Genomic DNA, 14,716 nt, shown 5'->3' on the forward strand with positions numbered 1-14,716 from the left:
GATAATTGCCTACTGACCAAACATTAACAGGAGGCGCCAGGCAAATATAAAAAAAAAAAAAAAAAATTAGAATAAAACCCGTGTTACGTTTAAACCCAACCATTTCAGCTGACTCCAAGGCACGGTCCGTGCCCGCTGTCCCGGGGCCGTGTCCCGGCGCTCCCGTGACCCGGCGCGTCCCCGCCCCGCGGAGCCGGGCCCGGGCGGGGCGGAGCGGCCGGGCCGGGCAGGAAGATGGCGAACGTGCAGCTGCAGTTCCAGGCCAGCGCGGGCGAGGCGGACCCGCAGAGCCGCCCGCTGCTCGTGCTGGGGCAGCTGCACAACCTGCACCGCCTGCCCTGGGCGCAGCTGCGGGGGAAGCTGCAGCCGCGGGTCACCGAGGAGGTGAGGCCGCGCCGCGGGGGCCGCGTCCCCTCAGAGCCCTCAGAGCCCCGGCACCGCCCGCGGGCCCCGCGCCGCGTGTCCGCCCGGCCCCGGCGGCCGCGTGGGGCGGCGGCGGATCCCGGCCCGCGGCTGCTGCGGTGGCCGCATTCCTGGGGACCCGGCCTCGAGCCCCGGGAATCCTCGGCGGGTCCGGCCCGAGCCTGTTGCTGCGCCCGGGGCAGCCGGTCCCGCATCCCCTGTGCCCACCGCGGCGGGGGAAGGCGCGTTGCCCCCTGCGAGGGGACGCAGTTGGCGTTAAGAGCCCCCTCCCTCCTCAGCCACTGCGGATCTGTTTGTTGAGGTGGTGGTGATGGCTTGCGGTGAAATGATGAACGTTTGGCATTGCGGCTTTTAGGTCGCTGGGTGTTTGGCAAGGGTTTTTTTTTATTTTGCAGGGCTCTCCGTAGTCTCTTATGACAATATTTACCTTCATTGGGTTAGTTTGGTTTTAATTAAATTGCTATGTGAAACAGTAGTTCAGGGCTGGTAAATCAGTCCTATTTATCAGTAGGAAAACTGTCTCAACTTGAAGCTCTGAAGCAGCCTTTGCACTAAATAGTGTGGTTTTAAATTGTGGTTCATATGGCTTAGAAGAGATGCTTGTAATGGAAAGTACGTTTGTATTTTCTGGTTAATAAACAGGTTTGTCAAATTTCCTGTTTCTTTTCACTTCAGAGGGTGTTGCACTTAAAAGTGCACACACAGCTTCTTTGTTTCCAGCACCTGAAATCCTTGTCATTAAAAGAGTGCCTATAGTGGGAACGAGATGGAGAGAAAAGTCTGACACCGTTCTTTGTCTTTAAATTCTTCTTTCCCCCCCCCCCCCCAGATATGGCAGTCTGCTCTGAGCACCCTGAACCCAAACCCCACGGACAGCTGCCCTCTCTACCTGAACTACGCCACGGTGGCCGCGCTGCCGTCCAGGGTGAGCCGGCACAACAGCCCGTCTGCGGCGCAGTTCATCACCCGCCTGGTCAGAAACTGCCTGCCGGGAGGTGTCAACAGATGCATCGTTGTAAGTGGCTGTGAAAATGTCCCTGGTGAAATGTCTGGTTGAGTGTTTTCTCGACTTTCCCCGGATTTCAGCTGTCTCCAAGGAGACTGGAGGTGGACACGTTTTGCCCATGTAATTACACTGACACAAGTGGTTTTGCACTGACACGTAAGCAAGACCTGACTGCAGTAGCCTGGGCATGCTCAAGCAGTTGGGGGAAATTAAGGTTGGGTATGTATGGAACATCTTCAACTAGGAATACCCATGCAAAGGGAACCATTGGTGGCTTTTTCCAAACTGGAATTCATGATGTTAGCACAATGCTTTGGGAGATTGATGTAGGGTTCATGCAGGGTGCAATGAGTGTATCACATAACCCGTGAAAGGTGCCTTGTTTGTGTTATTCAGTGAGTTCTAAAAGTCCTGATGCAAACTGATGCTCCAGTATGAGTCCTTTGCAGGACAAGCTCTTAGACTGCTTTGGTCATCTTCTGTATGAGCCTGATGAATTGATTGTTTCTATGGCTTCTCCAGATTATATCAGATCTGTAGGTTGTCAGACTCATGCAATCCGTGCCAGTAAAAAAATTTAATTATACTCTTCACTTGAAAAACTTATTTGCAAGAGTAATTACTCTACTTAATTTTTACCCTTGGTGTTAATTTGAAAATGTTTAGTTAAAACTGCTTTCCATTGGTAATTTCTGTAATGAACTTCAGAAAAATATTCTCCCTGTTAAAAAGCTTTTGGGTTAATATTAGCCACATTCTCATAAAATTTGTCTTCGTTTCATTTGTTTTGAGCACATATTGGTGGTTCCCATGCCTTTTTTTTGGTCTTGATCTCTTAGCTAACCTGTGTTAATTGCAGTAGTGTAATTAAAACAGTCCAGCTCCCTTATAAGGCTGTACTAATTCCCACACAGTCCAACAGTGTAATTCATTTCCATATGGGAATGAACCAGTTCAGTGTGGGTCTGTTCATCCATGCAAAACATGACAAATGAGCACGTCTTGACTCAGAGATAGGTTATTTCCCACCCACCTCCGTTTTTTCCCTCTTCACCAATAATACCCCAGGTAACAGATCCTTTTAAAGGCCGTCTCCCACATCCCCTGGTGTTGTCTGACGTGTTTCCCTGCTGGCTGGTGTTTCAGATGGTCTGTGAGAGGTCTGAAGTCTTCGCTTCTGCCTGTGCCTTGGCCAGGGCTTTCCCGCTGTTCACACACCGCTCCAGCGCGTCCAGACGCACGGAGAAGAAAACTGTCACAGTGGAGTTCTTCCTGGTTGGACAGAACAACGGACCAATAGAAGTGGCAACACTTAAAGTAAGAGTTTTGTGGGGTTTTCTGTCATTTTTTCCCATTATTCCCTGAAATGTTTTTTTCCTTCCGTTTGTTGCGTGCACAAATACATCTGCCTCGAGCTACATATGGAGTGGGTGTTGTATCTAAAATCATAAATTATCCTAGGTCAAAGTTCCTGGAAATGGATCCATTTGCAGCACCTGTGAGGGCAAATATTGAACTATTACTTGTAGCAATATTGAAATATTAGTGCAGCAAAGGCTGAAGATATTATTTGGAATTTAGATTTCAGAGGTGGAAAACACCAAACAAATAGCACAAGGAAGTATGTATATCATAGGTGCAAATAGTGTGTTTTTAGCCTTTAATATTACGTTGCCTTCTGTGCCTGGGCTTCTCACTTTCTTTGTTCCTCTTCAAGATCCATAAACTTAAAAGCTATTCCAAGGTTTGCTGTTAAGCTCTTAGGGAGTTCCCTGTTCAGTGCTCCAGGTTCTGTGCTTCAGTACAGAGGGATGCTGCATTAGCTGATCAGTGAGGTTGTACAAATCCCATAAAAGTTTAGGCAGTGGATTTGACAACGGATTTGGTGTTGCTGCATCTGAAATTCACGGAATTGCAGCTTTAGGGTACTTTTTTTTTCAGTATCTTTTCCTCTGTACTTGATCCTTACTCTGTGAACTGATTTGGCCCCAGCAAATGGTGCCAGACCATTTTTCAGGAAAGTGGCAGAGACAGGCGTGCTATGAGTACAACTGTTGGTCACACAATTTTTTCATGCCCCAAATCAGAAAAAGCAGTTCACTGGTGTCAAAAATAGTTCCTTCAGATAGGTAGATTCCAAACCACTTGGGTTATTTTTAACTTGAAGCTGCAGTTATTTCTACCTCCTGTTCTTCCCCTTGATGTCAATGCCAAAACTATGTCTGGCTTCCTCCAGACTGAGTTTGCACCCCCTAAATTCAACCAGCACCAGGGTAGAACACGGAAGAGGCATGCGGTAGGGTGTTTTTATCTAAACCTCTCCCTTGACACTTGCATTTTACACCTATTGCATTGTCCAGGAGATTTTATGGTGAGGACTAGCAGGGATTGTCATAGTTTTACAAGGCACTTATTAAAGGCTGCCATTATCCAGGTTCTCTGGAGTACTCTGGAAACACAAACACAGGCACAGCTCATTTCTGTAAGTCCTGCTGTTCCCCTGGGGCTTGGCCTTTGGGTCAGATCACCTCCATTTACCTGCATGACCTTAAGGGGGAATCACTCCAGACCAAACTTGGCTCCTGAGGAGGTCCTTATCCCTTTAGGGAAAGTGAAGCAATCAAAAGTAATTGTAGGGAATCGGGCAGCATTCCAAAGCAAGCCAAGATTTATGAGTCTGCTGAGATAGAAAATGTGTGGAGTCCTTAGGCTGGTCTGGCCAAGCCAAACTTCAGGTACCTCAGCACAAGTGACTGTGCAACACCTCAGATTCCTGTGAAACCCATCTTGACTTGCCCATCTGCTGTGTGTGGTCTTCAGTGTAGTGTGGCTCCTGCAGAGCTTGCACAGAGTTTCCTTCCCCCTAGTCTTACAGCTTCAAGTTGTTGATTCACGGGGGTTAAAAGTTGAAGCTTAGTGTCTTGTGTCCCTATTGTCCTTTTTTTTCCAGAAGGAACCTTCTTGAAGGAGGCAGCTTTGGCATGCTCACCATTTTGATTCTGCCCACTCTTGCCCAGATAAGTTTTTACTCAGTCCAGGTGAAGGTCAGACCATTTTGCCACAGGGATGAGGAAACAGATACAGACATGTTTAACACAAATATAAAATATTCCACATTCCCCATGGGCCTGCCATATAAAATGTGTTGCTTTAGTAATCTTTATTGCCCTCAGCCCCTCTGCCTGCCATGTACAAACTCTGCAGTTTCCCATGTTGTAGATTACACAATCTCTGCAGGTTTCCAACCTGAGCAGCCCATAAGCTCACTGTGACTTCCTAAATTAGCTTCCTCTTATCTCTCTTTCCTCCACCTCACATTGCCTTCCTGGTATTCCTCTGATAGTGGAGAAGTCTACTAATTTTGTGATATCAGTTCACTGGGGGAAGGAACACAGTGGCTTAGAAATTAGAGCACATGGAAAAGTTTGACTCATACAAAAAGTAATGGTTAGCTTGCTTAACATCATTTAATACTCTGCAGTGCCTTTGGTGCTTGCAGTTAAGCATTAACATGCTTCAGAGGAACCACACATCTGGTGTTGGCTGCACAGGGCTGAAGGCAAAGCTGTGCCAAAACCCAGCCAAGCCAAGGCCCCTCCTCAGGTGTCCTCCCTTCTTTCTGTAGTGCCTGGCAAGTGCTACAGAGGGAGTCAGGCTGGCTGCTCGGATCGTGGACACCCCGTGCAATGAGATGAACACAGATAACTTCCTGGAGGTGGGTAATGCACCTGATGAGTAAGAGTTACTAATTGTAAGTCTAGACTACAGTAATCTAAACCTACTGTAGCTGTCTCCTAGCAAAACCTGTATGTCAGCAGTGGGAAGCACATCAAACCAGAGATGCTGAGGCTGTTTCTTTGGCCTTTAACATTTTGTAGAACTTTGCAAAGCTGGAAGGAGGCAGAGTGTACAGCTTGGACAGTACACTGGGAGGCAGAAGACAGGAGTTCTTGATTTGGTTATACACTGGCTTCTTGTCTTAAGACTAATGGTGATAAGGTTCTGAAATTATGGGACAGTTGACATATTCCCAAATGAGCTTTATCATAAGGATCCGTAAAGCTGTTGAGAATGAAATTATTCCTGTCCTATTGCATCATGATCCAACAGAGTGAACAGTTGGCCTTTACCTCTGAAGATTTCTTTTACTGGCAGAGCTTAAAGGTCAAATTTGTATTTCATGCCATAGTAAGGCAAGGATGTCTCAGTGGAATTAGGCCATTGGAAAACCTACACCACTCCCAAAATTGTGAATGTTTGTATGTGTATGCATGCAAAAATCACACAAACCCTTTAATTGGGTACCCATGCTTGTGGAAAGGCACAGATGTGTCCTGATGACTGACTGACAATGTCCTTTCTCTTTCAATGATTAAGGAAATCAAAAAAGTTGGCAAGGATCTTGGGATTACTCCTACCATTATCCGAGATGAGGAGCTGAAAGAGAGAGGCTTTGGAGGTATATCTTGTTGAATATTCCACTTTTTTCCTAGCATTTAATTGGAATGTTTTGCCATCTCTGCTGTAATATTTTATTTGCACATTTTTTTAAACAGCTTTATCACCCATAATATTCCAGGATGTTTTACAGAAAACAGCCACAGGTGCTCCCCACAGTCTTTCTTCCCCACCAATGGTTTAATTCTCTGTTTTCCAGGTATCTATGGAGTTGGCAAGGCAGCTCTGCATCCTCCAGCCCTGGCAGTTCTCAGTCACACTCCAGATGGTGCAACACAGACCATTGCTTGGGTGGGCAAAGGTATTGTGTATGACACTGGAGGACTCAGCATTAAGGGAAAGGTACAGAAATACTTGTTCTGCTGCTGCCTTTACTTACAGTGTTGTTTTCTGATGAAAATAATTCAGTTCATGTCTGTAGGAAACCAAAGGACATTTTTTTGAGTAAAGGCTTGATCTACTGTCATGAATATGGACACAAACTATTAGGGGTGAAGACCAAGGAACACTTTACAGAGCAATTAAATAGCAACCTGATATTTTGCCCTTTAAATGTTGCCCACTGCTAGGAGAAAGCTAGAAACAAAGATGTTTAATTTCTGATTTCAGAGATTAAACCAAAACCCACTGGAGTTAGCCTCAGTGTGAAACTTGTAAACAACCCTTTTGATTTTACTTTTCTAACAAATTAGCAGCAGAGGTTTAGTATTTTTCAGTTCTAAGGCCAGATCCACCAATAAATAGATGCACATGTCCCTTGTTTCTGCTGCAGCTGAGCACTGTCAAAACCAGTGTCACAGAAGCATCAGAAACACTAGTTCTAGCAGGCATTACTGTGAAATTCTCTTTTGAAGAGAAAAAAATATTCTATGGTTCTGTTTAAACAGACTACTATGCCTGGAATGAAACGAGACTGTGGTGGAGCAGCTGCTATTTTGGGTGCCTTCAAAGCCACTGTAAAGCAAGTAAGTAAAATGTGTTAATTGATATCATGTATCCCAGCATTGCCAAGGAGCAGTCTGGCTTTTGGATGTATTCCCAGATATGGAGGCCGGTCTAATCCTGAAGGTCTGACCTGACACTGCTGTGAGTGAGCTGGAGCCACCATTCTCTCTGCTATTTCAGGAAAATATTTCACATCTTTACTGGGATCTTGAGAATTGTGAGAAATTCCTTGAGTGCTGATTTATTTTTTTTTCAAGAGTCTCTCTTGAATTTCGGAGTTGGTTCTGTGGATTGAGTGGTTTCTAGTTCCTTGAATCAGATCTTTACTTGAGTTATCCAGTGCTGATTTTGTTTAAGCTGTGGGATTTGGGGCAGCTGTCGTCACCTTAGCAAAGAAGGGGATGAGCAACTCTGGGATATGAAGTCTTTCCATGTTCCAAATCCTGTGCCAGGTCTAATATTAACCTACTGGGGAGATGGCAGCTCTAGTCTCACCAGGAGCTGCTTGTTGGTTTGCTTCTGTGGTCAGAAAGTAGTGGGGGAGCTGAGAAGAAGCCAGGTATTGAAATATGAAGAATTTAAAAAATGCATATTGCACTTTAACAATATGAACTGGGGAAAAGTGGCTGCCGCCAATAAAACTCTGCCCTCTCCACAAATCCAATGACTGAGTCTTGCTGACAGAGCAGCTCTTGCCTCCAAGGAGTATCCAAAGTTCAAAGAATATTTACTGCTGCAGATTAATGCATAGATCTGATGGAAGCTTCATCCAGGGGCTGATCAGTGCCAAATTCCCATTTCCCAATAGTTTAGCTCTGTGCCTTGGCCCTGGCAGCGTGTTTGATGTGGAAAGATTGTAAACTTCGCAGTTATCTGCAGAGAATTAAAATTGAAACCAGATGTGTGAGCTGCATCTTAGGCAGAACGACTACCTTGCCATAATTAAGTCCTTCAGAAAGTTAAATTACAGGTTTGCAAGGGACATGAGCTGGAACTTACACAGGGCTTTGGGAGAGTCTGGGAAAGCCATGGATGTTGTTCTTTCAGTGATTCAGTCCTTGTTTCCAGAGCAGTTTTGGGTGTGATTATCTGCACTGACAGAAGCCCATTCACAGTCACAGCAGATGTGAATGCAGGTGATCTGTCATTTCATATACAATTCCTGTAACAGTGAATAAACAGGCACTGATATGTTTGGGCCAACTGAGCCTGGAGAATCTGTGCCTTTATGTGTAAAAACAAAAGAATTAGCTCAGTGCTTAATTTTACAGCTTCATGTAAGAAGAATGTTAATGTCATCCCTGCAGAAAACGTGTTCAGATAGGCAGTGGGAAGTATTTGTTCTTGTTACTGTTTCAAAACTGGGGTTTTTTAATGATTTTAAGGATAAAAGCTGGAAGAGGTTTAAATGAGCTATGCTTTGTTACAGAGACTGAATTGGGAATGGGTGTTGGATAGAAAGCTCAGTGGGAAGAGGGGCAGAGGTTATTATCCATCCTCTGAAAATACCTGCCTGCATGCTGCTCAACAGTTTCACAATGTGGTTTTAAAAGGCTTTGGATAGCAAAATTCAGCAAGTGATTTTTTTTTTTTTTCCTAGAAACATGCATTTCATCTATTGTGAGCTTTCTAACACAATGGAGAAGAGAAAAACACTCAAATTTTTGAATTCTGCATGTTAACACAGTGAATCCTGCTTTTGGAGAGCTACAGGCAGAACGAGATTCAGGAAAGGGCAACTGATACTGGAAGTATCAGTAAAACTGGCCCTGGTTTCCCTCAGGATCTAATGTTATTAGGACTAACTATCCCAGTTGAGGAGGAACTGTGTTTTTATTTGTTAAAGGCTGCTGCCTCCCTGTCTGTTCCAGGATCCCTCCACACAATACAACTACTGCATAAGTAACAAAATCATCATTCATTTTAAAATATCATCCATAATTGATTTTAAACCAAAGCAAACCAGTATGAGATACACCAGAAGAAGGCAGGCTAAGGGGGAAAAAATCCAGGTTGAAGATGCTGTGTGCCTCCCAGCAGGAATGATACATGAAAAAAACCCAGCACCCACTTCACCCTCCAAGAAACACAGATTTCCCATGAAATTAGTGGCATTATTGTCAAGAAGTCATAATCCCTCATTGATTTCAGTCCAAATAAATTAGCTTGATGTGACTCAAAAGCCATTTCTCTCCTGTGGTTTTTACAGGGTTTTAAAGACAATCTTCATGCTGTTTTTTGTCTGGCCGAGAACGCAGTCGGACCACGGGCAACAAGACCTGATGACATTCATGTTCTTTACTCTGGAAAGTAAGATTGTGTTTGTCCTTTTCCCAGAAAACTGAGAGCAAACATGATTTTTGGCTCTGTTTACCTGAGAGCCATGTAAATGGTGAACCTGCCCCTAATCAGCTTCCCAAATATTGATGATAGTGTTTCAGACAGCCATAGCAGTGAGTTTTAAGTGTGCTTAGAGTTTTCTGTTGGGTGTGTAAATACATAGCAAAATATGTATCATGAGCTGATTCCTTAGGTCACTCAAATTTAGGTGTTTTTTTGCAGTACAGCCAGTGTTCTGTATCTGTCTGTAGTCCATATTGTCTCAGTCACAGAGGTTACCATTGGATCAGAATCTCTTTTAAGCAGAGTATGTGACCTCTGTGGCAGTAATTTGTAGAATCCCAGCTCAACATGCTGAGCATCACACAGACCCAACAAGTAGACCCTGCCATGAGGACAGTACTGTCATATCCCTTTTCCATGTGTGCTCTGGATGCTTGGAGCTGGGGAATAAGCAGCTGTACAGACTGTCAGGGTCAAATAAGAAAGCACATTGTGTTTGACTCTGCTCTCCTCCAGTGTTCTAGTCCAGGCAGGTGAGTCTTAACTCCCAGCCTGAAGCACTTTTGTCTTAAATGCCCTCTCTCTTGCTCCTAGAACTGTGGAAATCAATAACACTGATGCAGAAGGCAGACTGATACTGGCTGATGGAGTAGCTTATGCATGCAAAGATCTTGGAGCTGACATCATCCTGGACATGGCCACTCTTACTGGAGCTCAGGTGCTGACCTGGAATGGCTGGTGGGCAGGGAGCAGTTATTCACGTGGTGTAATTTTCTAGAGAATGAGCTGGTGTTCATATCAGGAGGAGAAATGGTGGCAAATTTTAGAAGCAAGAATGTTGCATATACTGGTGTAAACATCAATCCTTTGAACTGAATCCGTTCCCATCGTTGTCCTACTGGAAAAGTGGTTTGTTGGTGGCTTCTGGGTTTTGTGTGTTTGGAAGGAAGCAATCTTTCCAATGAATCCAATGTTACATTCAGACTGTGATGGACACACATTGCTGGGGTATCCTCTGTGTGTGCATTTTAGATTTTTTATTTATAATTTGTTTCTTATTTAATTTTATTTCTAGGGATGAATAATTGCAAAGTGATAGAGTTTGCTTACTCAGTAATTACAAATAAATATGTTTTTGGGACAGCAATTTGAATAGGACATACAAATGAAGACTCTTTCACCACAGAATGGATTTTCAGAAAATTTAAAAGATTCAGCAGGAGCTACAATGTCTTTGTAGCATTAATTTATTGTGGAGTAGTTCTGAGCCATTTTTTCTTGGTGGTTTTGTTAGATGGAAAGCAGCTCTTGATGGTGAGGGAGAATAGTACAGAATTATCCTGCCCGGCACAGTTAAGGTGACTTCTTCCTGATTTTGTCTCGTCTCACTAGGGAATTGCTACAGGAAAGTACCATGCTGCTGTCCTTACCAATAATGAAGAATGGGAAAAGGCTTGTGTTAAAGCTGGCAGGAACTGTGGAGACTTGGTCCATCCTCTGGTGTATTGCCCTGAGCTGCACTTCAGTGAATTTACCTCTGCTGTAGCTGATATGAAGAACTCTGTGGCAGTAAGAATTATTTTTTTTCTTTTAAATTTCCTTATTACCTAAAAATATGTGTTTGCTGGGCAGTGTGCTGGCCTGCTGGTAGCTGGCTGGAAGCTCTTCCTGGGGGTTCTAATCTTTCAGAAGTGGCCATGTTGTTCTGGACTTCAGGGCCTTTTCCCTGGGGCTTTGCAGTTTGTATGTGGCTGCAGTGACATTCAGTGTCAGTTTTAAATGGGGTGGTCTGCTGCAAAGGTGTCTTTGTGCTGCTTGCCTGTTAAATATGGCCCTAAATGAATCCATTCCTGGATGGAGACTGTTTAGGAAGTTAAGACATGTATTCCTCAGGTCATGCATAACCAGCAGAGGCTGTAACTGGGAATGGAGAAACCAGGAAATTGAGGACAGAGACCTCAGGAATTGCTGCAGCTGCTCTTGCTGCATTTGAGAGTTACAATGTGCAGTTAAGTTCCAAAAACACTGCAGGAAGGAGTGTGGGCAGAGCAGGAATTGAGCAGGGACTGCTACCAGGGACAGAGTCAAAGGATTTACAGCATAGATGGTTTGATTTAGGGCCTTTGATTAAGCTTTGAACAAGATTTGCATAACTGCCTTTTCTGTAGGCAGAATAAACCATTGCCATTTTCTTTTCTTACAAGACCATGTATGTGTACTGTTCCTGCAGGACAGAGACAATACTCCAAGCTCCTGTGCCGGGCTCTTCATTGCTTCCCACATCGGCTTCGACTGGCCTGGGGTCTGGGTCCATATAGACATTGCTGCGCCCGTGCACGCAGTGAGTATGTTCGTGTGGTGGGTAAAGACACGTGCAGGGGCTCTGAGTTGTGTCCATCCAGTTCAGAGGGACAGAAACAGGAGGAGAAGAGTTCTTGGGAAAAGCTGACTCGTCGTCTCTGTTGCGAATTTCTTTGGTTTGGTAGTTTCATCTGTTTGTATTTTTCATTTTGGTTCTAAAAATATTCTAACAGACACTTTAATCAGCAACATCTTTATCATTGCAGACTTTGACAACTTGCCTGCTTTCTGTTCATGGCAGTAATCCCAGCCTTCCATTTTCACCCATGTTGTTTTAAGATGATTGACCAGAGTTGATCATCCTGCCTGCTGACCTGCAGCAGAGAAAACATGGTCCCTCTTGGGGGTTTCCCCTCCTCCCTTTGATGGAACTTGTGTATATTATTTTGTTTTCTAAAAACCAAGCCAATTTATTCCCCCTACCTCCTTTTTTTTTTAAACCCAGTTTATTCAGCTTCAGCTCCAAATCCTTGCTCAGGCTGGGTGGAAGATTCCCTGCCCTGAACAATGCTGGTGTAAATCCAGGCTCAAGTCAGTGTGAGCTCTGTTCTCGTGTGAATCAGCCGATGTGTTGGGTTAATCCAGCCAGGACAGATTCCAGTAGCAGTGAGGATACAGCAGCACAAGGCCTGCCAGGGACCCTCAGTGTTGGCTGTGGCTCTTCACCATCATTCCTCTGACTGAGTGAGGGGGTAAATTAAAGCTAAATTCAGTTCATACAATCTGAGGTGCGAACGGTGTGGTTCTGGTTCTGTTCTAGGGTGAACGAGCTACTGGCTACGGCGTGGCTTTGTTGCTGTCCCTGTTTGGAGGGGCATCTGAAGACCCTTTGCTAAACTTGGTGTCTCCTCTTGGGTGCAATGGAGACTCTCCCACTGAAGACATGGAGAGGGATTCCAAGAGACGGCGCCTGGTTTAACGCGCCCCAGCCCCGAGGGTTGGGGGTGTGGGTTACCTCACTTTGCACTGATTCATTCTCAAGCAATGAAAATGTCACACATCAGAAATTGCCATTTATTTTTTTTTTTTTTACTATCATGATAAGATTTATTATTTGTTTCTGATAAGAACAGCCTGATGTATTGTTTTTTTTTTTAAATTATTGGTGCACACAGTTGCTGAACAATATCAGTGGTGCAGAGTCCAGGCTCAACTAACTGTATCAGGAAGAGGGCATGTCCTCCTCTGAGCTCCTCACAAAACCTAACTAAGTGCATTAATGCATGAGAAGCTCTCTCTAGTCTGAAGAAGCAACTGCAGCTATTGCTTACAAAGCCTTCTGAATTACTTATTATATGTGAGGTTTTATCAGACGTCTCTGCAGGCCCCTCTACATCTCAGAACACGGGACAAAGTAAAAAAAACTCTGTAGACTTGGCTTATTCAGAGACATTTTAGCTTAGGAAAAGGAGATGTAATGAGAAAAGGCCTATAGTTTTAATAAGGTGCTGTTTCCGCATGTTTAATGTTTTTCTGACCAGTGAAATCAGCAAGAGGGGTTCAGAACATATCTCTGTGTAGTTGTTTCACATACAAATTACAGAATGTATTCACGTTAAATGAGGAAAACAATAGAGGGACTGTGATTGAGTAAAATCGGTTTACAAAGTGGTGGCTTCCTGCCACTTCATAAATTTATTATTATTAAAGAAGCTTACATATCCCATGTGGTGTTTCGTGGTGTTATTTACATTTCTGAGAACACTGAGTGCTCCAAGAGTTCGTGCACTCCGTCATTCCTCCGTCCACATTCCTCTTCCCAGCACTCACATCCCAAACCAGGCCTAAGAGAGGAACAGCTTCCACTGAGCAGCTGGGGGCAGCTCTGGAGAACTGACTGATTCACTGCATTTGTTGGATTCAGCAGCAGCTGGGGATGCACAGTGTGAGTGTCTGTGCAAGCCAGCCACAGTTTGCTCAGGGACACTGCTTTGGCTGGGACACCTCGGGAAGTGACTTGTCCCAGTTTGTGTCACGGCAGCGCTGGGAATGGAGCGACCGAGTCCCTGTCCCGTGGTTCCAGCATCAGCCTTTGGAAACATTCCTTGGCTCCCCACCAGTGTCAGTGGGGAAAAATCCCCCCCAGCACACAGTTGGCTGCTTTGCAGGTGAAGTCAAGCTGGGCTGGGATGGATTGTATCTTTCCTTGTGTCAGAGGGGATCTCTGGAGAACTGGTGCTGGTTTTACTGGAGTTCCTGCAGTGGGATACACATCTGGCTTAGGAATTGGTCTTCCTGATTAAAGACTTCATGGAAAGCTTGATGCAGAAGGGAGAAGAAACAGGTTTCATTCTATTCTGGCCCTATTAGATTCTTAGAATGTAACTTTAAAAACTAAATGAAAAAAACCCACCAGAACTTCATTACTTCCTGTATTTATTTCTCCCTTGCTGTTCTGATTCCCTGGTCCGCTTGAGCATAGTTTTAAGAGATTTGTATCTAAAGGAGTTCTGCCTTTGGTTATTCTGGACACTTGGGATAAAGCATATCCCACCAAAAACTGCTGTGGGAGATATGTTGATGAAGTTGTTTTCATTACTGAGCACTGAAGCAAATGGCAACATGTTCTAATTTCTGTGCTCTGAAATCAAGTCTTCAATGCCCATCCTGTAGGAACACTCTTCAAATAAATCAATTCTAATTTTGAAATGTAGTGTTTTGCCAGATTTTTACATAAAAAGTAACTTTGGCTTTGTGGCATGAGGCTAAATTCTAATGTTATTCATGGAATGATAGCAGAGAAGTTCAATTTAGGTGGCTGATAATCATATTCTTCCATTTTAGTGTGTCTCAAGGCATATAATTCTACTGGATTTAATTTGGAAGGCACTTAATAGAAGCCATTTTTAAGAAGAAATACCTCATAATGAGGAAATCTATTATGAAATACCTGAAAAGCAAATGAGGTAATTTTCTGGGAAATCAAAAACTGAAAACCAGCTTAAGTTTGCTTAAGCAGAGTAAAATAAATAATTCAACGCCTAATAATAAAACAGTTTGATCCTTTCTCTGTTTCAGAGATACAAAATAAAAGTCAAATATCTTTTTTTTCAGATCTGTAATAAAATTTCCTGCTGTTCCTGATGTACATTGTTATCTCCTGTTTTGATAAAAGGTCTATTCTCTAGAGCACAAGCTTTGGACCTACACAAGACAGTGATTTGTGAGCTGTCTTTACCA

At 44.0% G+C, this 14,716-nt stretch overlaps 1 protein-coding gene across 1 annotated transcript; it reads left to right on the forward strand.

Annotated features, from left to right (window-relative positions):
* Positions 1-200: 200 nt before the first annotated feature.
* NPEPL1 (aminopeptidase like 1) lies at positions 201-13,202 on the forward strand. The gene is made up of 12 exons (XM_032704812.1): positions 201-384; positions 1,253-1,438; positions 2,576-2,746; positions 5,055-5,144; positions 5,807-5,888; positions 6,087-6,229; positions 6,775-6,852; positions 9,042-9,142; positions 9,770-9,893; positions 10,568-10,744; positions 11,406-11,516; positions 12,297-13,202. The coding sequence occupies exons 1-12, from the start codon at positions 235-237 to the stop codon at positions 12,453-12,455; spliced, it is 1,572 nt and encodes a 523-aa protein (XP_032560703.1). The 5' UTR covers positions 201-234; the 3' UTR covers positions 12,456-13,202.
* Positions 13,203-14,716: the final 1,514 nt, after the last annotated feature.

The sequence above is a fragment of the Chiroxiphia lanceolata genome, chromosome 17 (assembly GCF_009829145.1).
Source record: "Chiroxiphia lanceolata isolate bChiLan1 chromosome 17, bChiLan1.pri, whole genome shotgun sequence".
NCBI lineage: Eukaryota > Metazoa > Chordata > Aves > Passeriformes > Pipridae > Chiroxiphia > Chiroxiphia lanceolata.

Coding starts and splice junctions, on each gene's coding strand:
- NPEPL1 (XM_032704812.1), top strand. CDS start 235: ATGGCGAACGTGCAGCTGCAGTTCCAGGCCAGCGCGGGCGAGGCGGAC. Junction 9,894..10,567: donor CCACTCTTACTGGAGCTCAG/GTGCTGACCTGG, acceptor TCGTCTCACTAG/GGAATTGCTACAGGAAAGTA. Junction 10,745..11,405: donor ATATGAAGAACTCTGTGGCA/GTAAGAATTATT, acceptor CTGTTCCTGCAG/GACAGAGACAATACTCCAAG.